Raw genomic sequence first — 24,764 nt, forward strand, 5'->3', positions numbered from 1 at the left:
TTGTATATTCATGCTAAAGTGGTTCAGATTATGGCCAGGCACCAGTAGTTCATGCCATGCGTACTCGTTGGTTATTCAATTACACGCATTATATTAAAATGGTATTTAGAACCCAGTTACATTTCGTAGTTGGTTTAGCACTTAGCAAACAACCAATTAGTAACCTACTGATGTGAGGCTCGCTATAACCTGTTTAATCTGCGTTTTCGGCGCCCATCTTTCTTCCTGTATAATATGAAAGGAAAGCGCGCCGTGTAAGAAGGGGGCTTATTGAGGTACTCAGACTGGGCAGTTCAGCGACAGCGAACACAGTCAGTATGGTGGCTAGAATAAGTCAGGTCCAACATGCGCAGCGATCACGATGCCACTGAATAGAACGTTCCCCGTGCACTTCTTCCTGTTCAAAATTACCAACCTGCCGTATCGCTAGCTGACGCGAATTTCATCGAGCTCTTTCGCAAAGGTAAGAACAGAGAGCATTCACAGTTGGGCCTAACTGTGAAAGAGCAAGATGTGACAGAGCAAAAGCAAGGGCAAGAGCAAGAAAGAGCAACCTGAACGTAGGCAGGTTATGGCGGAGCATACGTAGGTGGTGGCCAGGCAACAACAGCCGGATATGTCAATGGGGATGCGACAGGCATGGATTGAGGGGCTGGAGGAAGAGATTCAGCTACCTGTTTTTGAATAACCTGGCGCAAACTGGAAGCTAAGTGTGATGAAGGCTCTTCATGGCAGGACATTTAGGGAGAGCTTTTGAGCAACTTCTTCCCGAATGAAGCTCTTAATTTGTGGCAGGAGCGCAGAATGTTCACCTGCATCTGTCAGGCCAGCAAGCGACTCAATGTGCATGGTGTTCGCGCTAGTTATGGCCCTTTGTTTGCGCAGTTCATCAAAACTTTGACACAGTGTGACAACTTCCGTGACGGTGCGGATATCTCGAGCTGTCAGTATCTGAAAGGCGTCGTCATCGATGCCTTGCAGAATGTGCTTGATCTTGTCGGCCTCTGACATCTGGGCGTTCACGCACTTGCCAAATTCTCGCCAACCTGCTGAGACCGAGCACGCAAGCGCTGTTCAGCGCGGAGTTTCCTCGCAGCCGGACGACCGAAAACTTCAGAGAAGCTGGCTTTGAACACGGACTATGATGGAATGTCCGCTTCATGGTTCCGAAACCATAGATTTGCAACGCCGGTGACAGAAAATCACGTTGCTTAGCTTAGTTTCCGCGTCCCATTCGTTGGAAGCGCTCACCCGCTCATAGGATGTGAGCCAGTCCTCGACATCATGGTCATCAGTGCCGCTGAAGATGGCGGGGTCTCGCTGGCGGAGGGAGCCGGGACAGATGATGGGCGAGCCAACTTGTACGGCTTGGTGGTTGCTGTCTTCAGGCATCGCTGGAGGCGGTAACGTGCGGCTGCGGAGATCCAGGGCGAGAGGATCTCACCCAGCACCTCCACCAAATGTAAGATGGGGCATGGGGGGGGGGGGGGGGTTATTGAGGAACAAGTGTGACATATGCTGCGCCTTTCCCTTCCTGTGAACCAATAATAATAATAATTATTGAGGTACTCAGACTGGGCAGATCAGCGACAGCGAACACGGTCAGGTCCAACACGCGCAGCGATCACGATGCCACTGACTAGAAGTTCTCCTTGCACTTCTTCCTCTTCACAGCCGTTATTCATCAAAAATATTAGGCCTGCACTGCAGAAGCGCAGAATTTGTTACACACCGGCCCTATTGATCTTGCCAGTTTGTTCGTCATAGAAAATGGAGCGACAGGGCTTGTTTTATTTGCATTCATTATTCGCTGGAATACATTTGATTCTGCCATCCTCTAAGTTACTGGCCGAGCGAGGGGGAATACCTGTCTCTCCCGCCAACACTAACGATATGTAAAGGGTGGCATCATTTCAGTTTTGAAAGATTATCCCTCTGATGCTCTATGCTTACCCCATTTTCTAAGAGCTCCCTGTTCCCCCTGCGGGTCAGGCTTGTCGTTAAGCCATAGTAGGATTTGTTAACGACAGTTGAGAAGTCGCGCCATCGATGTACGTTGACCGGCCCTATCATTATTTCCTCTTTACTTTTTCTGAGGCGTACATACAGTGTTACCTGGAAACGCGGGACCAAAGTGATGTGCTCACTGACGAAGGCGACGACCGAGGAACACGGGCACGAAAAAGCGTTGAGAAAGAGGACGACGTTGACAGAGTGGACACTGCACGGCTACTGAAGTTTCAGCGTCGAGTTCAGCCCATCGCAGTGCTGTTACATTAAGTACATCCCCGTAACATCTTGGTGGAGGTGCGGGGTAGATGGAGCCGCGTCGGTTGTCATCGTGACGGTTCCGAGGTGACGGCCACTGCGGAGATCCAGCGTCAGATTGTGTCGAACCCACGACCTCCACCACGGGCAGTTCACAGACGGCGTTCATCAGTGTATTCTTGCGCGCTTCTAGTCGCGGAGTCCCAGCCCCCTATTCGGGTCTGCGTACCTGAGTAGGGGAGTAAGGGAACCTTTTATATCCGTGGCAGTAAATTTTTAATCGGTCAGTCAGTAATACCCTCTTTACATGGCCAGAGTTAACCACGGTTAGCGTAACCGCGGCTACGCGAAACCATGGTTAGCCCATTTAGACGGCAGAAGTCAGTGCGTCAATAAATAAATAAATAAATAAATAAATAAATAAATAAATAAATAAATAAATAAATAAATAAATAAATCAATCAATCAATCAATCGATCAATCGATCAATCAATCAATCAATCAATCAATCAATCAATCAATGGTCTAAGTAACAGACGCCTCTCGCTCGCACTATGGAAACCCGCTAGCACAGCGCTCGTAGCACCGATTTAAAAAAATATATTCCTAAATAAACTGAAATTCGCCGGTGACAAAGCCCGCTTGCAGAGCGCTCATTCAGCCAAGTGCTTGCATGCATCACTCCTCGCCAATTACCAAAACAGCAGTGAATGTAGTTAAAATATTCACATATACACGTCAAATCCAGAATTAGTTTAATTACTATATTGATATGTAGCGGTCAGAGACAGTGGGATGAAGATGAGGTAGAAGAGTGAAGGCGCGCGGACTGAGTAGCTGACCGTTCACTGACCGTTCCGCGACGACCCCATACCCTGTAAATAAATTAGTTTTACTAATCGTTACTTCTTAGCAATATTATTCAAACAATTAAGGCGTCGTTGAATTAACTCAAAAAGTTATTAAAATCAACAGCTTATTTATGCCAGTGCTCATAATGGAACTTAGATGAGCACATCTTTCAAACTTAAGTTCTTGATGGCCCTTTGTATGCGCCTTTCATCAATCTTGCCTCAATCAAGTTTAGGTCTAGGATATTTTATACATGTGTTATATGCTGCAGTGAAACTGAAGTAAACATTGTACAGTAAGAAAAGCTTATCAGTAAAAGAAAGGAATGATCTTACTAATACATCCACGCATCAACTTGCAACTATAGCTTAAATGACCCCTTTGGATAAATGATAGTGATTGCAGATCGGCCGTACAAAACTGATGCACGCAATCTTCCTTGTATATACGTCGGAAATCAGTAGAGTGTGCTTTCTTGGACAGCTGCCAAATTATTGCAGATATGATTTGCGGCTGCTCTAAATATTGTGACTCATAAAACAGATTTTAAGTGGAGAGCTTGATAGGATGAGGCCCATCAGGTGTAGGAGAAAGCCAACGCACTCATCAGTTTTTCGTGTTTCATGATACTCTATTAAAAGTGATGGCTTTCTGCACAGCAGCTAATTTTTAATTAATTCTACACCTTCTTGAATGTTTTCCTGCATATGCAGCGCAAATGTGTATTTCAAGTGTGTAGATGCAGTCACTACATAATCGGGTAAAATGAGGGTAACATGGATCCACAGTATCAAAGAAAACGAAGCAAGGGTTCAGCATGAGCCTCAGTTCACAAACATTTCAACAAGAGGACATGTCTTCACCTGAGCCGAAGAGAAGTTCTCCTGTTGAAATGTTTGCTCGCGAACCGAGGCTTCCTCTCAACCGTTTGTTTTCTTTGATACTAGATTACCAACGATTCCAATTTTCACTTTTCTAAAGCTCTATTTTCAGACTGCTAAATACAGGGTTAAAGGCACATAATCTGGCACAAGCACTAATTGCCTTGTGCCTCCTGCAATTGATATCAGATTTCTTGTTCGCTTTGCAGCAGAGAATTTTCAACATTTACACCCAGCCGCACAAGCTGTTGCATTCTACTAAGCACTAAATTAGCGGCACAGTATCGGCAACAAGTTAACTCGGAAAAGTGTCGCAAATCTTTTTAAGTAAATCTGCACGCTTGTGTTAAAAAAGCACTACTGCATCAATGGGTAGATGGCAGTGACCTGTTGTACATGATTATGTGCCTGCGCCCGACAAATCGTTCTGTTGAAAAGTAACGCTCTTTGCACCTTTCTCACTTTCCAGTTTACACCTTTTGGAGCTAAGTAGGCAACAGCAGCAAGTGTGACAATGTTCGAGTTGTATGAAACTACAAAGGAGTATCAGGAAAAGAAAGAGCATAAGATGTGGCCGCCATTTACCATGGTGCATAAGTACGCATTATTATTTGCTCTACAGTACAGCCCCTGTATGGTACATTTCCCCAGTTTCTGAAGCCACAGTTTCTAATTTAGGCTTTTACTTGCGGTTGACACATGAATATTATTCATGAATGCTTATTTTTACAGCAGTGTTCTCCTGCTACAACTCCAGCATTGCTAGCTTGCAGCTTGCAGTGAGCAGAAACTATGTTGATTTCTCATGAGAACGCACACTCAGACAATGTGCATGAATTATTTTGTTAGAAACCAGGGAACGGCGCATTAGTTTTCTTCACGGCAACTTTGCACGGTTCTTTTGTGTCCTAATCTTTGAACAGCTATGCCGAACACATAAGGTGACCCTATCCTCGCTTTCAGCAAGGAGCACAGTGCCATTCTTTGTCAAAGCTGTCATCTTCAACAAACACCAGAATATATTTCAGTCATGTAGTTCGACATGGAAGAAGGCCAGGAGGCATACTTGAAGATGATGGCAGCAGAGCATATATTTAGAACATAATATATATTCAGAGTAAAACTGGAAGGATCAAAAATGAATTAACAAAAACACTTACTTTGCGCTACATTGCTGAGCAACCTAACTGATTAGGGCCTAAACACCTAACTGGTCACAGCCAAAGCGTGTTGCATGACTAAGCTCAGAATGGACTGGACTACTCTCTCTTCAACCACTTGATTAACAAAGAAATAAGGGCAGTAGTCTTCAGTGGCCGACACTACAAGACAATTCTCCAATCAAAACAAAGCATGCTAGGTGGCCATTACCCCGTGGGTTGACCTCAGCCTTGAACCCAGGGCCCCACTAGCAGTACGAACCACGAACTACGTCAAAAACAAATACAACAGCACCACCTCCGGTAAGGGTATAGAACCCTCTCCCACTGGGAGGCTGTCTTCCCCCTTGCCTCCTGCACACCGTCGCCCCATCCACACATACGTTGCTAGCCAAATTCTACTGACGCGCTCCCACGCATCATCTATGCTTGTATCCTGCCAACAACATAAAAATAGCGGCAAAACCGCTATGCCGAAGGCGATTGGGAGCTCGGAGCAGGAGAGGAGGGATGATTCTGGTTCCCAGACATTGTACTATGCCAGAGTGATGTTTCATTTGCTTCTTCAGGTGCTCTCTCGCATCAGCGAAGACGATAAGGAGAATCCCCATTTTCCACGACACTCGGTTATATTGTTACAAAGGCACCTTAAGTTTTGTTACAAGTGCTAGTCATCGTCATCGCTGAATAGTGCCCATGTTAGTCCATGCAGCGGCATGGGTAGCTGAACGCCTTTCTCAAGATAGGGGGCGGGCTGCTCTGCCCACAATAGAGGAAATAGCTTAGGTGGGTGTTGGAGGCAAGCAATGGCACGCGTCCGTATGCGGGCGGCAGATCTACAACATCCCTACTGCACAACAATGACATACATATTAACTGCGAAAATATAACTGCACTCATCAAAGTCCTGAGCTGCTAATGAACACCAATATCCAAGAGCAGTACCATGCAACACTCGTGAAAATCCAAGCACAGAGAAATGTGAAGAGAATGAAATACAGCGTAAGAACTTCCATCAAGCGAATTTTTGTTGAGCTTAACAATGCCAACAACAAAACGTTTGAAGGAATTGAGCTAAATATCTGATTGATATATGAAATGTGGAAGAGGTTGGCAATAAACTGATGGGCCTGCATAAAGACGCGTGAAGGAATAGTGATAATTTGTGCTTAGTATATTTTTACAAACAAGTCTTAAGGTGCCTGAAATACAGCACCATCATAGCACAGATACACAATATAAAATAATCATCACTGCAAAAGACAAAGCCGACTCTTATAGGTAGCGTTCAGAATAGGTATGCCAACTACCTACCATACAAGTGTCCCATTATTGAATTAAAAATTTAGCAGCTTCATGGGCATAAAGCCCCCAGTGATGGGAAATTGGAGCGTCATGATGCCTATTTATTTATTTAGAATACACCTCAAAGGCCCCAGGTGTGGGGTATTGCATGAGGGGTCTTGTGTGTCGAAGCTCAAATGTTTTATTCTGTAGCCATTTTTGTATGAAAATCATATACAATTTTCTTTCTGTGTTCAAGTAATTGTGGCTAGAGTACAGAAAGATTTACTTTTAAGATTTGAGTAGGCAGTAATAAATGTCTGAACAGAATTATGCATAAAATATGTTTTGCATTGACTGCACGTTAAAATTTGTAGAAACTGGCCAAGCATCAAAGTTTATTTCTTAGTGACGCAGTAGAGCTCAAGCATGCTACATCGAAACGCCAAACCTCTACAATGTAAAGAGCAACCGGACGTGAGCATGCGGCTGACATAGAATGCGTTTATTTTTTGCAGTGGCCCCCCTTTCAGATGGGTGTGCGGCGGAACGGGGAGCTGAGACTGGAAGGCCCCGGCGGAAACATGCTGAACGCCGTCGCCATGAAGATGAACTTCACGTCAGTATCATTTCCCCTTTAGAGGTCTGTGAGGTACTACAGTGCATTTATAATGGGAACGAGATCAACATGCCACATGTGGCCAGCCCAAGAACAGGAAATGCATGAAGGGGCATTTGAAACCGCAAAAACTGAGTTCTCAATGTGAGTACCATTTTCGGCATGTTCTTAGTTTAAATAAACATGTCCCACGATATGACTTGGAGGCTACCTAGAATCGCTTCCCTTTGATATGTTGCTTTGTTTTAGTTTACTTTGTAAGATGGGGGTTTATTGATCAGATAAGTAGGACTCGATCAGCAGGACTGGGCAGATCAGCGGCGAGCACAGCAACAGCGAACACCGTCAGGTCCAACACGCGCAGCGATCACGATGCCACTGCCTAGTATGTTTCTCGTGTACTTCTTCCTCTTTACAATTACCCGCAGGACGACGAGGAGACATCCTGGCGACGTACGGCGTGGGCAAGACGGCAGGGTCGTAATAGGGTTTAAGGCGCTGGACGTGAGAACAATCTCGCGTCCGCGCCGGCGTAGATCATGAGACGGCGTAAAAGGTTTCACCACATAATTAACCGGAGAGGTGCGCTCCAGAACTCGCTATGGGCCATGGTATTTAGCAAGAAATTTTGAAGACAGTCCAGGAGCATTGGAAGGTATCCACAGCCACACAAGAGCGCCAGACGAGAAGTCCAGTGTCGAGTGTTGGTTGCCATGGTTGGATTTATTGCGGCACTGGGTGTTAGCCGTGAATGCGCGGGCAATTAGTCGACAGTCTTCCGCATGCTGGGCTGCTTGAGACGCAGGGGTATACTCTGATATGTCTGGCTGATACGGGAGTATGGTGTCGATTGTAGCAGAGGGGTGACGGCCGTAGAGGAGAAAAAAAGGAGAGAAGCCAGTAGTAGACTGCGTTGCGGTATTGTAAGCGTAAGTGACATACGGAAGGACGAGGTCCCAATTGGAGTGGTTGGAGGAGACGTACATAAAGAGCATGTCGCCAAGGGTACGATTGAAACGCTCAGTGAGGCCATTAGTCTGGGGATGATAGGCGGAGGTTGTTCTATGAATAATGTTGCACTTGGTGAGCAAGGCTTTCACAACGTCACTCAAAAAAACGCGTCCTCTGTCGCTGAGCAGCTCTCGAAGTGCGCCGTGGCGAAGAACAAATTGTTGCAAAATGAAGGAAGCTACTTCTGACGCTGTGGCAGATGGAAGTGCGGCGGTTTCTGCATACCTCGTCAGATGATCAACGGCTACAATAGCCTAGCGGTTGCCGGCTGCAGTGTAGGGAAGCGGTCCATACAAATCAATGCCGACACGGTCGAAAGGGCGTGGTGGGTTGGGTAACGGTAGCAACTCTCCAGCGGAACGTTGAGGAGATGGCTTGCGACGTTGACAGGTGAGGCATGAGCGAACGTACTTGAGTACGAAGGTGTACATGCCCCGCCAGTAGTAACGAAGCCGGAGACGAGTGTATGTCTTGAAGACACCCGCGTGACCGGATTGTGGGTCAGCGTGGAAATAGTCACAGATTTGCGAACGTAGCTGCCGGGGAATAACTAGCAACCACTTGCGGCCATCTGCGCATTAGTTACGGCGCTAGAGGAGGTTATCACGAATGGCGAAGTGGGAAGCATGGCGGCCGAGAGCACGCGATGGAGAAGCAGCTGTGGGATTGGAGATAAAATCTAGGAGAGCATTTATCCAAGGATCTTGCCGCTGCGCTGATGGCATGTCATGGATGTGAAGCGATGGCGGGGAAACGTCGGAAGAGGAAAGGCTCGCGACCTCAGCTGTAAGGGGGCAGCGGGAAAGTGCATCGGCGTCGTGATGCTTGCGGCCGAAGAGGTAAACAACGCGGACATCATATTCCTGAAGGCGAAGAGCCCATCTTGCCAGTCTGCCGGACGGGTCTTTCAGTGAGGAAAGCCAGCAAAGCGCATGGTGGTCCGTCACTACGTCAAAGGGTGGTCATAGAGGTAAGGGCGGAATTTAGTAAGAGCCCAAATAATCGCTAAGCACTCTTTTTCCGTGACAGAGTAATTGGATTCAGCCTTCGTGAGTGTTCGGCTAGCATAGGCGACCACGTATTCAGTATAACCTGATTTGCGCTGAGCGAGCACAGCGCCGAGACCAATACCACTGGCGTCCGTGTTGACCCCAGTAGGCGCTGTGGGATCGAAGTGACGTAGGACAGGCGGTGCCGTGAGGATCCGGCGTAAATTATTGAAGGCATCGTCGCACGTTGGCGACCACGACGAAAGGTCGGAACTGCGGACAGAAGGTCTGTCAAGGGAGCAGCAGTTGAAGCAAAATTTCTAATAAAGCGGCGAAAGTAAGAGCACAGCCCGAGGAAGCTACGTAGAGCTTTGATGGATGTCGGTTTGGGAAAGGCTGCTACGGCACGAAGTTTGGCAGGATCTGGAGATACACCTCCTTTGGAGACAACGTGGCCAAGAATGGTGAGCTGGCGGGCGGCAAAACGACATTTTTTCAAATTCAGCTGCAGTCCGGCATCAGATAGGCAAGTCAAAACGTGCTTCAGACGCTAGAGGTGTGTATCAAAGTCAGGAGAAAAGACGACGATGTCGTCGAGGTAGCAGAGGCACGTCTTCCACTTTAGGCCGCGCAAAATAGTGTTCATCATCCGCTCAAATGCTGCCCGAACATTACAAAGGCCCAACGGCATAACTGTAGATTCGTACAAGCCGTCGGGAGTTACAAAGGCAGTTTTGGGGCGATCAGCCGCTTCCAGAGGAACTTGCCAGTAGCCGGAACGTAAATCTAGAGAAGAAAAGAGCTCGGCGCCTTGCAAATAATCGAGAGCGTCGTCGATGCGTGGGAGAGGGTAGACGTCCTTTCGCGTAATCTTATTCAGGCGGCGATAATCGACACAGAAGCGGATAGAACCATCTTTCTTTTTTACGAGGACAACAGGTGACGCCCAAGGGCTGCTCGAGGGCTGAATCCCGCCATTCTGAATCATAAGGTCGACTTGCTCTTCGGTAGCCTGGCGTACGGTTGCAGACACACGTTAGGGGCGCTGTCGCAGAGGTGCGTGGGTGCCGGTGTCGATGCGATGAGTGACTGTAGAAGTTTGACCCAAAGAACTTTGATGAGAGTCGAAGGAGGAGCGAAAGTGATGTAGTAGGACAGCATCTGAAAGGCATCGTCATCGATGCCTTGCAGAATGTGCTTGATCTTCTCGGCCTCTGACATCATGCGTTCACGAGCTTGCACAAGTCGACGACGTCCTCGATATAACTTGTGAAATTCTCACCAACCTGCTGAGACCGCGCACGCAAGCGCTGTTCAGCGCGGAGTTTCCTCACGGCCGGACGGCCGGAAACTTCAGCGAGGCTAGCTTTGAACACGGACCATGATCGAATGTCCGCTTCATGGTTGCGAAACCATAGATTTGCTACGCCGGTAAGATAGAATATCGCGTTGCTTAACTTCGTTTCCGCATCCCATTTGTTATAATTGCGCTCACTCGCTCATAGGATGTGAGCCAGTCCTCGACGTCATGGTCGTCATTGCCGCTGAAGATGGCGGGGTCTCGCTGGCGGAGGGAGCCGGGGCAGATAATGGCCGAGCCAACTTGTACGGCTTGGTGGTTAACGTCCTCAGGCATCGTAGGAGGTGGTAATGTGCGGCTGCGGAGTTCCAGGGTGAGAGGATAGATCTTACCCAGCACCTCCACTAAATATAGATGGGGGTTTATTGATGAGATCAGCAGGACTCGATCAGCAGGACTGGGTAGATCAGGGGCGAGCGCAGCAACAGCGAACACCATCAGGTCCAACACGCGCAGCGATCACGATGCCACTGCCTAGAATATTCCTCGTGTACTTCTTCCTCTTTACAACTTTTATTTTAACTCGGGAGATCAACCCCTTGTTGAGTTCATCTCCACGAGTCGACATCGTGCAGTCTTCATGATGCGACAAGGATATTCTGGCATAGAACGTAAATCACAGCCAGCTTAATTCCCCTGTTGATGCCTACAGTGCGTCAAGTCAGCACATGGCTAACCGGCTGTACACGATCAGTTAGCTTAATTACGCTTACTGTTATTGTTCCTTTACTGGAGAGTCACGGAAAATAAAGTGAAGCAAATTGTTTGGCGCGCATTGTGAATTGTGTTCTGAAACGTGTTCTCCAGCTAAGGTACTACGCTGGACTACACAGAACGCAAACATTCTATGTTTTGAGGGCTGAGCCTAACTAGCACGCTTAGTGCTGCTCACGTTCCAGCCAAATAACAAGCATCATACACTGAGGTATCTTACGCGCCACAAAACAAAGATCACAAAGAGCAAACATTCGCGCATTCGCCCCGTGCACATATTCTTCCACGCCTGATTTTCAAATTCTTGTATTTTTCTGCTTGTCGCAAATGTAGAGGATAACTAGGGTCCTTTGGTTTAACAGAACTTCAAATGATATATTTATTTCATGTCTCCTGTACAAAAGATAAAATTTCGTAATGAAATATATAGCCCTTTTTCTTTAGCACGTTTATTGGCGATGAAGCGTTTAAAATAACTGTTATCAATGCGCACCTTTGTAAATAAACTCTTTCTTTTGTTCTTTATTACTGCACAGCGCAGTATCTTCATAATTATTACAGACAATAAAGTCTTGCCATATTTGGCTCCTTCCGACGTGCTATGATACCTGTCGAGCCTCCATGCGCCCTTCACGCAATCATCTCAAATAACAGCGAAAGTATATGAAAATAATACAAAAAAATGCCCAGAAGATCGTTTCTCGTTTTCCCGTTTTCATGCAGTTACACTCTGAGGCAAGATGTCAACTACGGAGTGCGCCTGCCCAATGGGTCGTGGAACGGACTGGTCGGTGCCCTCGACAGAGGGGTAAGCTGTTTTGTAGCGAAAGCTGCCTTGGCCACGAACGAGGCGTTTCGCCTGACGGGAGGCACAGAGCTGTTGCCTAGCAACCGTCACAGCTGGCGGACGTCGCGCACTCGCCGCGTCATCTGGTAATCGGGAAGCAACTAGAAGATATCTCGTCTTTAATGCAACAACAACATAGCTAGACAATCAGACTGACTCCCGGATCATAAGTAGCGCATCTTAATTCTCCTTCTCTAGCGTGAGGATGACAGTAGTGATGATGATAGGCTAGTCAGCGGCGCACTTCGGGCGAGCGTGTACGCAGCATTGGACAGATTGGATTGGACTAGATAAGATTGGACTCGTTTAGACTGGTTTGGATTGAATTGGGCAGGATTGGTTGGATTTTATTTCACTGGAATGAACTGTACTTGATTGGACTGGATTTGATTAGACTGGATTGGTTTAGATTGGATTAGATTAGATTAGATTAGACTGGATTGGATTGGATTACACTGGACTGGATGGAATTAAATTGAATTGGAGAGGAGTAGGCCACCCAGAGCCAGGCACACATGCTTTTGCTACGTATATCTTGGCCTAGCTGAGCTAAACCACGACCTTTTTTTTCCATTAAAACACCGGCCCTCCCTATAATCAGAAACAAAATCTGCCGGAACTGAAGAAGATCCCGACAGGTCCACCGAGCGGTTTTTCCGTCATGGCTTTAGCGGTCATGAGGGCATATAAAGCCAGCGAACACTGACACACAAGGGTAGCTTAAAGTTTCTTAAGGCTCTATCAAGAGCCAGAAACATTAAATCTACATTCGAGTTCACTAAAATGGCCTTTACGCTTTAAAGCTATTTTCGATCGGCTGCCGGCGGCTGCGTAGGTTGATTGATATAGGCAAACAATAATGCCGTTGTCAAGGACCTATCTAGCTAGAAGTTATAATTACCTTTTAAGAGCTGGAGACGTCATGTTCAGCAACCTAGGTAAGAATCGACAAATTTTTGATCTCCATCCTCTGCAAAATGTAACCATTTCTTTATAAAGTACACCGTTTTCTTATCAGAGCTCCTCGCAGCGGAAGCAGGCATATTTCAGTTATCATTACTTGAAAATATATCTGACCCGGCGAAGGCATGCACGTATATCTGAATTCGAGGTTGTGGACCGGGCGGCGTCGACTTTAACCTTAAACGCAATGCACATTTTAAAGGGTCAGCTCTACTAGTTACGTTTGTCAAGTTCACGTTTTCATGCACTCAAATGTCACGTAAGGTATAATTTGGAAATGGCAACCCAGCGGGGTCGTCGCTAAGCAACATCGTATATTTAACATTCGAATAAGGCTATGGTATACCATGTGACCAAGACGGTACCACACCACGTCTCCAAAATAGAACCGTACCACGTGACTACACGAAAGTTGTATAGCAGCAACGGTGGTGGTGGTGACAAACTTTTATTTACACTGTACAAGGAGGTGTTTGGACCGAGGCCTTATTGACCCAGGCCCTCACAAATCTAGGTGGAGCTCCTATTCCGGAGCCCCAATGGCGTCTTGCGTCGCTTGCGTCCTAGCGACCGAGGTCCGCTGGGACTGTAGGTCATGGCAGTTGAGCAGTGCCGCCTCCCAGGCCTGCCTAGAAGGGTGGGTAGTGAAGGATTGGGAACGGTAGCGTAGCGGCGATGCTCTAGGGCAGCCATTGAGACGTTTTCGTTCGTTTCGGTACAGCCTAGTCTGGCGGGCATCGAAAGACGCGCTAATTTCAGATCGTCAATGGCAGGAGATTGTGAGGAGCATGTAATCGAGGCGGTAGAGGATTCTGTCTTAGAGGGCAAAATTATGTACTTGACGGTGTAAAGTCTGAGAGGGGGCAAAGCTTGTAAGCGTAGACATGGCGTCAATGATAGACGTAAGTCAAGAGTCTTCTCGCTGCTCTACAAGCATATATCAGCGATGGTAAGATATGAGTGGACAGTAACTGCCGCCGAGGAGCGAGAAATGTCGCTGGACAGGGGAGAACGAGACAAAGCATAGACGTACATGTGTCTGCGTCCATATTGGTAGGTAAGATGAATGTTAAACTGCTGAAGGGGGAGAGACCATCGATCGAGGCGTCTGGACAGGCATTTAAGAGAGGACAGCCAGCATAGCACGTGATGATCCGTGACGACGTCAAACTGGCAACCGTAGATATAAGGTCATACTTTCTTTAGTGCACATACAATGGCTAAACACTCCTCCGTAACGAAGTAGTTGCATTCAGGTTTGGTGAGCACGCGCCTCGCGTACCCAAAGACGTTTTCTTCAAAGCCATCATGAACAGGAATCTCACCTAAGAATCCCCTAACGGGTACATGACGGCAGGACTGTAAACTCGACACTTTAAGAAATATCCTCAAGGACGACCCGCGCTGTGCATGCTGTCAAAGGGTGCGATACTCTCTTCCCTGGCAGTGCGGAGGGACAAAATAGGAAATGAGGCGTTATTTCTCTGCGAAACTGTACTTTGGCCGCCATAGTGGTTAAACATTTCCTGACGTCATGTCATCTTACATAGCTCTTTCTATATGATATATCAATTAAACGGTTAAGGAAAGATGCACTTTATCGAGAGCCTTCTGGACCTATGTTGTCGAGGTATAAGTGCTCATATGCCCCTTTATTAAGCATGCTTTAACGGGCATGCTTAATTAAGGGGCACAACATAAAAGCACAGCGCTGTTAGGAACGAGGTATAACAAAGAGAAAATTGCAGCTTAAGAGGCGCTATACCTTTGGCATGGACAACTCTTGTCAATACATCACTATTTCAGTATTAGCTCTCAAATTTCAGAGGCTAGAAACTGTGAAATATTCGTCAGATTGCATTAGTCGCTAACACTTCGCACCCGCTTCGCATATCTTACGCAGGAAGCGGACGCTGCCATATCATTCATGACTATCAACCACGAACGGTACGGAGTGGTGCGGTACGGTCCCTGCCTGGACGCCAAAGGTTTCAGCATCCTTGCAAGCTCGCCTCCTCCCCGATTCGACGCTTTCGACTACATCCGCGCCTTTGACATCGAGGTACGAGCTTGGTACCGTTGTTGTGCTTCAGCGGCGCGAGGAAGCAGAAATCAGATTTAAGCATGGGACCATTCTGCCTTTCGCTTCGATAAGGGGGGGGGGGTCATAATCTAACGAATACGCCGCAGAGAACGTACGACCACCCCTTATGTCCACACTTCTCGTACAGATGCGGAGCATGTATGAGTATATCTAGCTAATCCCAGCAGTTCTACTATGCATGCTGTCTTAAAATTACCCAGAGTAAAAAGGCGTCACCACCTATAACAACGTCTTAAAGAAATACTGCAACAAGATTTGAAAATTACGAGACAATGCACAAAAAGAATTCGCAAAGAGAGATTACAAGGTACCCACTTTGTGTATTTTTCCAAGGGTGGATTTATTTTTCAGATTGTGTGAGACAATTTTAAGCCAGCTCGAAGAACGCGAGACGAATAGTGTGACGCTGCTACTCCATTATTACACAGCTGTCCTTTTGCGGTATTAGAAATGCGCCACTCTTTTCAAACTCCAAATTTCCAGCTTACGTGAAAAAAAAAAGAAGAAAAACCTGTTGTTTTTTGCTTGATCCATTAACACTTCCGGAAAATTTTGTTACTACCAATCTCCTAAGCTTCTAATATGATCAGTGGACAATTTTACAAGCAATTTATTGCGAATGTCGATATTTCAAGCTTGGATTATGAATTCCTAGATGATTTAATTAGTAAAATTATTGCACCGCGACCCCGTTCTGCAATGTCACATGCAGGTCTTTAGCTAAAACCGGGCAATTGCGAATGTGAGGTAGGCGCAAGCGTTGCGTTACCTTTTTTCAGTGTGACTCGGGAGCAATATGTTTTTGTTGCGAATTAACCACTACCGACAGCCTTATTGACTGGCAAATCAAAAAGACATTGACGATTTTATTTCTTGTTCTCTATTGCAGTCAATATGCTGCTGAACCAATTTAGAGACGTGGTCAGTGATTGCTGTTGTCCTGTGTTCAATTAGCGCAGAACCATATATACGACACCAATCTGTTTCTTGCCCAGGTGTGGATCCTGGTCTTCACCTTCCTCGTCATCATCTCCTACTTGCTGGCTATGTGCGAATGGACTCCATCGCCGACGCCACGCAGGAAGAGTGGCCAATTTTTGCAGAAAGCTTACGCCTCCGGATGGGAATTGCTGGGACTTCTGTTTTCCGAAAGTAATATAATAATAAGAACATTTTACGAAAATGCGCGTGCAGCAGGAATCCGTAATAGTCTGAGATAGGGGGATTGCCAAGTGTTTCTTGCGGTAGGTTTCTATAAGCTCACTAAGATATCAAAGCTTTGGTTCCCTGACAGCAGGCTTCCACATTTTACAGTGATGGGTGTTGCAAAGATTCCCGGGCAAATCTTGTTCGTGGTCCGCATGCAGTCGGGATAGTTGATGTTGTATGTGGTGAAGAATTTAGTGTCGAATACTAGACAAGAGCTAAAGAAAAGGGACAGATAGCAGACTTTGACTAGCGCTATTTGCAGGAAATGCATTAAAAAAAAAGTGCGCGCGTCAGCATATATACAGTCCAGGAGTGCGTGTTTTCGGGTCAGTTAGTGTTGTATGCTGCGAAGAAGTTAGTGCGAATACCCGACGATGTATAAGACGAAGGAGACACATATTCACAGAGTACTGGTAAAGGTATTGTTTCTGTCTCGTTTCAATATAAATATATACGCTAACTTCAGCGAATGAAAAGTTAATTATTAAATTTTAGTTAATTACTGAGTTTACGGGGACAATTATTACCCAATTTGTGTCCGCCTGGCTACGGTCTTTGCGTACGGAATTTTGCTTTTTGTTTAAAAATCAGTAAAGTCTAATTTTGAACACTCTATATATATATATATATATATATATATATATATATATATATATATATATATATATATATATATATATATATATATATATATATATATATATATATATATATATATATATATATATATATATATATATACATGCTGATTTTAGGCTGGGACTTCTTATCGCAGGGACTGCCCTCATCTCCTGCCGCGACCGCTTCCATTTACATTGCGGACACTGAGTTCGACCCCGTTTGTGCCTCCTCCCCCATGCGTGTGCTCGCTGCCCTTGCCTACGTTTTAAGTCTTGGCCGTGAGCACCTCATAACTGTTACCCTCAACTGTACACTTGACGGCAATGCTTTAATGCTGCTACAGTGGGCCTCCGGCGGCATAACGCTTGCCTCCTGCCTCACCTCTTTCCACCGCGGTTGCGAGGTTTTTGAGGGTGCTGAACACTCGTACGCAGTCGTCAGAGAACTTATCAGGTCGGCTGAGCCGCTTGTTGTTACGTCTACAAAAGTATACCTTCACCATCGCCTCCAAATCCGACAGAAAACACCTGGATGCTGATGCCCTCTCTCGTTGCCCGCTGCCTTCTACTGCGACCAATTCCCATGCGGCCTCTACACTCTGCCCTTCACGTCAGCCTTCTGATTATCATCTAGACTTTGCACCCATTGACGTGTCTCTGCTGGACAGTAGCACTGACTTCCAGGACTTGCTACAGGCTGATCCTTACTGCAGCACAATTATCGCTCGCCTCCATGGTGAATAACCGGTCCCCAACGGTCGTTTGCATCGTTAGCTCCGCGTTTCCCAGATTAAACACGGAACGCTCTGCCACTCTGTTTACCAGCCGACAGGTCATCGGTGGGTTCCCGTTGTCCCTCGCTCTCTCCATCATCGAGTGTTGCAAGCTTACCACGACAATGCCACTGCCGGCCATTTAGGCCACCATAAGACGTACGACTGTCTAAAAAGCCCCTACTTTTGGACTGGCTTTCTACCAGCGTCACCAAATACATATTATCTTGTGCGTCTTGACAGCATCGTAAGCGGTCAACATCTGTTCCTGCTGGCTCCTGCAACCTCTTCCTTGTCCATACGTGCCTTTCGATTCTGTCGCCATTAGCTTATTCGGCCCCCTACCTCTCACTCCCGCCGGTCATCATTGGGTTGTGACCGCCATTAAGCATCTGACGTGGCACGCTGAAACAGCCCCTCTTCGCTCCGATGCCACTTCTGAGGTTGCCGAGGTCTTCCTGAGGGCGATCGTCTTGCGCCATGGTGCTCCCCGTATCCTGGATAGCAACCGTGGGAAGCTTTCCCATGTCCTGGTGGAGTTCCTCCGCACCGCCAGCACCGTCCACAAGACATATTCCAGCTATCGTCCTCAGACCAATGGCCTCCTAGAGCACTTTTACCGCATGTTGTCCGACATGACTTCATGTGCCTCAGTCCTGACCACAATAACTGGGACACTGTTTTGCCTTTTGTTAAATATGCCTTTAATTCCGCTGTTCAATGCGCTACTGGCTACAGCCCATTCTTCTTAGTTTATAGCTGTCAACCAACAACACTACTTGACACCACCACCTTCTCTGCTCCTGCCTCCCATCGGCATTGTTGGGCGACCAGTTTGCTGCACTTATGGCCCATTTCCGACAAATTGTTCGCCGCAACACTGAAGCCGTCCAGCAAGAACGGAAAGACCGCTATGACCAGCCCCACTCCATTCTCTCCTTTTCATCAGGTGGTGAAGTCCTACTCTTAAGAAATTTCTACTCCACTAGATCGGTCCTTACACCGTGCTCCGACAATGACAAACATCCCCCGTAAACTACCGCGTTTTCCCATCGCATACCGTCTATGATCGGCGTCGGCGCTCAGAAGTTGTTCACATTTCGTGGACGAAGCCGTACGCTCGCCGACCCTCTTCTGTCTGAATAGCGACCACAGTGACTAGGGTGGCCGCTTCCTTGCCGGGGGATTTGTGTGAGCGTGGTGACCGAAATTTCTCTCTATATATATTTACTCTCTCCGCCTTATTTCTTTACCTCCATCAGGACGCCATATGCGCTGGTGCCCCTGGCTGGCCTTATTTCCTCTTCATAGTCTTCCGGGGGTCACTAAGGCGGCACGCGGCGCCGGTGCCTAGTAGACACTCCATCGTACCACCAACACAACCATAGCGTCCAGGACATTATACCACTTTATGTGAAAAGCTACCCGATAGAAATTTAAAGGCTGCTTTTAAGAAGCCGTGGCGTGTGCCAGAGGTCCCGACTGGTTCAATATCCCGTACCACCCCTAGGAAAGAAAGTTCGAGCTGCCCGATTTGGCGCCTATTTGTCAACTGAACCGTGCCATGTGATTTTGCTACGTCACACAAACCGCCGCGACCAATGAGTGCCCCGCCATATCAACTGTCACTTGTCAGAGGCTGCGAGATTTAAACGGTTGAGTTCGAAACGGAAAGGGGGGGGGGGGGGGGCAATCTGCATTAGCTAAATTTAATACGGGCATCGCTATAAGCGGCAAGTGGCACGGGATCAAACGCTACTTCAATATCACTCGTGCACATGCCTTGACCGAGTTTAAGAGCCTGGACACGCAAACCAGCGATACCCAATTTCCAGTGCCAGACGGTTAAGTTCGCGCAAGGATGTTTTTCACGACCATTAAAGTGATTAAGCAAGGGTATTGATAAATCATCCGTGGAGCAGTGTTTGTACTTTGAAGGCTCAAGCATAAAAGCGATCAATTATTTGAAACGCAACTGCTGGTTACTTGAAGGTCGATCAATTACTCCTTCTAGAGGTTCAGGTGTTTTGGATAGAGCGCATGTAATGGGTAAGAAGACGAGAATATTTGTGAGTTGAATACACACATCGTTCTCCGACGTCGCCCCTGGGGTATGATAGGGATGCATGACTAACCACTCTTTTTTTTTTTCAGGCAGTCCAAGATACTATGGTCGCGTGTCCCAGCGGATACTACTCGCCGTATGGCTGATGACTGTGGTCGTGTTGGCCAACTCGTTCGCCAGCCTGCTGAAGTCTGAACAAGCTGTGCGAAACTACATTCCGGAAGTGGACAGCATTGAAGACGTGGCGGAGAGACCGCACCTCACAGCCGTGATCGCTTCGGGGACCCACTACGAAAGTTTCGCAGATGTAAAATGTCATATAACTGCTGTCTAGTGCGTGGGAGGCACAATAACCAAAATGATATGCACCATTCTAAGGTGTAAATTAGCAAAGAAAAATACTTCTTCATGCTAGAATTTCTGTTTTTGCCACGAAATAATTCTCAAACTGAGGCAACTAAACTAATGGCAGATCTCAATATGTGATCGGGGAATGCTAGTTATTTTCTTTTCCATCTTGCTTTTCATGCTCCGTGGAGTACAAATTCTTTTTTAGAGGCAGAATTTATATTTACACCTTCAGTTCCGGTTGGACCGAGAGGGCATGGTCCCTATAGACTCCTAAGCATCTTGTTTCTTCGCGGATTCAAGCCGTTCAGGATCGGCGAGAGGAACTCGACCATTAGGTTCGAGTTGATACTTTTTTATGGCAGACTTTATTGATCGCAATGCACTGTCCCCGTATCAGACATTTGGTCATATCTGTACACATAAAAGTAATATGGGGTCTGATAATGGAAAGATGAGAAGAACAGCAAAGCGAAAGGGGAAATGAAAAGCCTATGCTGCGACTGACTGACAAAGTCGCTTATCACGTGTTCATTCAATTAGTGTGATCCAAAGCCATGCAGTAATTATCAGCACTGTTGCAAGATGCTGGCAAGCCCAGAGGGTAGCGTCGGCCTGGAGTTCCTGGGCTCAGCGGAAACATCAGAAGGTCCTGCCAAAAAAGGGTTTTTTTTTTTGACAAGAACGCCTTTCATTCTTGCAGTGTAGAGGCAGCACCGCGATCAACAGCCCCCCCCACCCCCCCCCCCCAAAAAAAAAAAAAAATTTCAGGTCCTTTTTTTGCTCTAACCATATGCGTTTGTTTGGTCCATTTTGTCCGCAGTATACCAACTCGGAAGCGGTGAAAAAGGTTTGGGCACGATCCCGCCGCCGAAAGGCCATGCACCCAATGCACGAGCTTTTCAAGGACTCGAATCTGGCCAAGGTCGCCGAAGGTCGGGCCGTGATCATCATCGATCAGGGCGCCATGCACTACAATATGGCAGCCTACTGCGAGCGCTATAACGTGCGCAATTTCGCTGTGGCTTCGCAGCCGCTCGAGGTGTCTGCAAATGGCTATGCCCTTTCTCGTCACCTAGATGAAGAAATCTTCGCAGGAATCTACGACAGGCAAGTGTTAATATCTGTTGAGGAATTAGAGATGCTTTCGGGGGGTTCAGGATGGAAATTTATGGAGATGTAGCTCTTCTATAACTAGATATAGAGCGAGAGCTGTTAGCTTGGTTACCCTCGTTGTTAAGCTTTCATATCACAGGCCAAGGTCGTTGGGCTAACTGGTCAACTCAATGCGAATCAAAGTCAAAGTTCGAAATTCAATGGTCAAGGTCTTTGGGGTGATTGACCAGCGCAACGTTAAGGGCCCAGCTTTAAATCAAACTGGGAGTCCTTGGCTTCAAGGTGAAATTGTCCCAACCGATGACTTTGGCGAAACCTGGCGTAATAGAGCTCTTGATCTAAAAGAGTAGAAATAAAAGACGCGAAAGTTACTAAGACCAATACTATGTTGCTCGGCTAGGCTTCTCTTCTCCAAACTAAAGAAGATGGAGGAACAAAAAGATAGCAGGCTTAATAGGTGACAGAGCCAGGTAAAGCCTACGCGCAGGAAGGTGTATGTATTCGCTCTTGTATGTGTTGCCAAGGTGTACTGACTCGCGCCGCGGCTAGTGGATGTCTTCTCATAGAGGGTATGGAGGTACAAATGGTGGTAAGGAGAGCAGAAGAAACAGGGAAGATAAATAATAGTCACTGGACGATGCACATATTACTGATATATGGCCTCCGGAAGCATTTTACTGACAGGCAGCATAAGCAAAATGTATTCTTGTGTTTTCGAATGTGAAAAACATACAGGTTCTGAGTATATTTGGCTACGAAAGCGAAAAGATTTCCAAGTGGTTTAAAGCCCAGATCTAGTTATAGCGCTGGGTGCTGCCTAACACAGGGTATACGGCGAGACGACTACTTGGTCGATGGTTTCCGCTGATCTGCAACTGATCTGCGTTACACCTAATTAAGGACGTAATTTACAGTGAACTTTTGTATTTATCTTCAGCACAAAATAAATTTCAGGCGAGGTTGATGTACGGCGCCATTTGGGAATATGCCCAATAAGTATTGCAAGCTCGAGTTTCGTCGAATGCCATTACCAAACTTTTGTTACATATCGAAATTTACAGTTCCCTTACGCATACAAAGAGAACTAGAATACTAGTGCACTTAAACATAATCTTAAGACAACATCTGTAGTATGATTTGCGACGCGTAGGCAAGGCAAGCATTGTGTACGGAGAACTGGGGCGCCAAGGTTTCCTCAGAGGCTTCCAAATCATTAGGTAATGAAGTAATGAAGTTTGGGCGCGACACACAATATGCCTGGTCTTTTGTATCTCTTGCGTTTCTCTGCGGTTTCTTATTCACTGTTATTGCTACCTTGTTGTACACTTTAACACCAAGTAAATATTTAGTATGACGAGCCTATAGACCCTATTCACTATCAGATTTAGCAGGCGGTTGTTGTGGCAACCCTGTATTGTGGAGACGCCATACTGTTGAGCGGTTCGAAACTCGGAGCCGGTCTACCGGCGTCCTCCCTGCTATGCGCCGTTCATTTGTCAGACACTTGAGGCGCCATTTGCAACGCCGTCCAATCAGAGCTGGGATTTCACCAACGCGGTGTCATGATTCACCGTAGGCCTTCTCTCTCTCTTTCTTTCCTCCGCTCCGATGTTGCGTTGTGCGTGCCATGGTTGCCAGTAAAGCTGCAATGACGTCACGTGAATAAGCTCTTTAGGACGGGCTTAGGGTATTCAGCGTCTTAGATGACTGCTGCTTCAATATACGAGGAGGAGATGCATATCAGGAGCCCCCTGAAGCAACAGCCTCCTGATTGATTCCGACTACTTAGGATTATTTAGTTTACTGCGTTATAGCGCTGCTTACATGCACCCTGTGCTTTTCGCTCATCTAGCAAATCGGCCACTGCGGCCGGGATTGCACATGAATCCGCGTAATCAGTAATTGAGAGCTTGAATATACTGAGCCACTGGTGGGTGTCCGCATGATATGGTAATTTTTTAAGATCAAATTACTTAATGTTGTATGAACTTGCAGCACTATTAAGCAATAAGTTCTGCTGCCAAGAGAAAGTACACTGCATGAAACTGGCCGCACTTCGCGATAACTAGGGCAATGATGAACGGAAAGCACCTCTCCATTGTAATTTATCCGCATTCCACGTCATAAGTAGCTGTCCGCGCGGTTCCTTTGTTGTGGGCTGGTATTTATAATGAAATAGGGTTCATCCAGTACTTAAACAAGTAATATAATTCTCCGTAAACTAAACCGTGAGAAACACAAAACAAGAGAAATCTAGGCGCCAAAACGAGCTCGAGCAGTGAAGCGGCACTTTGTTGTTCTTCTCGTTGTGTGAGCAGTGCTGGCGTGATGAAACGATTACGCACATACTCTGTGACTGCCTTCAGTTTGAGCGTGCATCAGCGTGCCGCCCTGGCTGCTACACCCCGCCGCTTGGACTCTCGCCCTATTATAGAAGCTAAGATTCTAGGTCCTTGGACGATACCTTCACCAGAATGTAAATTAGTGAAAGCGCTCCTTAATTTTTTAAAGGACTCGGATTTAGTTCTAGACCTGTGTACGCTCTCTAGCCCCTTTTACTATAGATCTCTGGACATGTGACACACTCCTCTCCTTGGCGCTCTTTCTTTCCCTTTTCTGCCTTTGTTCCCCTCCCCACGTGTAGGGTAGCCTACAGGGCATCACCTAGTTAACCTCCCTGTCTTTCCATTCTACTATTTGTCTATCTCCCTCGTCGTCTTCCTGAGATGCGGCGGTCATGGTTAACTATAGTTACAACCGCAGTTATAACACATAACACGAAATATATGTTTCCTGAGAGATACAACAGAGGGGACTTCACAGTTAACGGTGGCACTCATTGATAGTGCGAGCTCGGCCAGTCGAAGCGGGGTGTGGCTCTACGCAGTCTTGTTGTCTTGTAGTGGTGCTTCCATCCGCTTCCACCGTGCAGCACAGAAGGAGCGGTTTGTTGGCACACTCATGCAAAACACACACAAGGCACTAAGGTGACAAACAGCTTCCACAACCACCGTGCAGTAGCCATTGTATACACCCCCGCTACCTAGCACCAAAGACGTAGGCGTGGCCCAATATGGCTTCGAGGAGCTCCTGTGTGGATTTTGAGGTTTGGCTCTTACAGAGTGCTAGGAACATACTAGGTGGTTGTGCCAGGAATCGAAATTAAATAGTGTATAACAGATGATGGAGAAGGAATCTTTCATTATGTACCATTTGTTCCGCTCGTTAAATCGGGGACGTAAATCTGATAACACATGCGCAGTGTGCTGCTTTATTTTTGCATTGTCTTCTATACATAATTTTTGACGCATAGCCTACTCCTTTCATTTCTACGCACGACTGTTTATCCAGGAGAGTGCTGCTACAAGCATGTAATTAGAATCAAGGTTCGCCATTAGAATTGGGCCATTAAATACAGGATTTTGAAATGTCTCTCCTGTTGTATAGAAAGTTGAGTCTGCTGGGAATAAAAACTAAATGAATTTTCCTTAACTAGTGAGCTTACGATCACATTTCTCCCAGTTCGTACTTGACTAAGCGCATAACGTATCCACCCAAACGACTTTTCTGGGCTGCTCTTT

General features: G+C 46.7%; 1 protein-coding gene across 1 annotated transcript in view; it reads left to right on the forward strand.

The window, feature by feature from the left end:
* LOC146191405 (putative glutamate receptor) overlaps positions 1-24,764 on the forward strand; it is a 39,525-nt gene that overhangs the window by 293 nt on the left and 14,468 nt on the right. The window contains exons 2-7 of the mRNA XM_084600320.1: positions 6,964-7,064; positions 11,862-11,946; positions 14,852-15,010; positions 16,048-16,204; positions 19,809-20,026; positions 20,891-21,177. Of these exons, the coding sequence (XP_084456446.1) occupies positions 6,964-7,064; positions 11,862-11,946; positions 14,852-15,010; positions 16,048-16,204; positions 19,809-20,026; positions 20,891-21,177 (1,007 nt within the window). The remainder of the gene's footprint in view (positions 1-6,963; positions 7,065-11,861; positions 11,947-14,851; positions 15,011-16,047; positions 16,205-19,808; positions 20,027-20,890; positions 21,178-24,764) is intronic.

This window comes from Amblyomma maculatum, chromosome 4, assembly GCF_055883805.1.
Source record: "Amblyomma maculatum isolate TAMU_Amacu chromosome 4, ASM5588380v1, whole genome shotgun sequence".
NCBI classification, from domain to species: Eukaryota; Metazoa; Arthropoda; class Arachnida; order Ixodida; family Ixodidae; genus Amblyomma; species Amblyomma maculatum.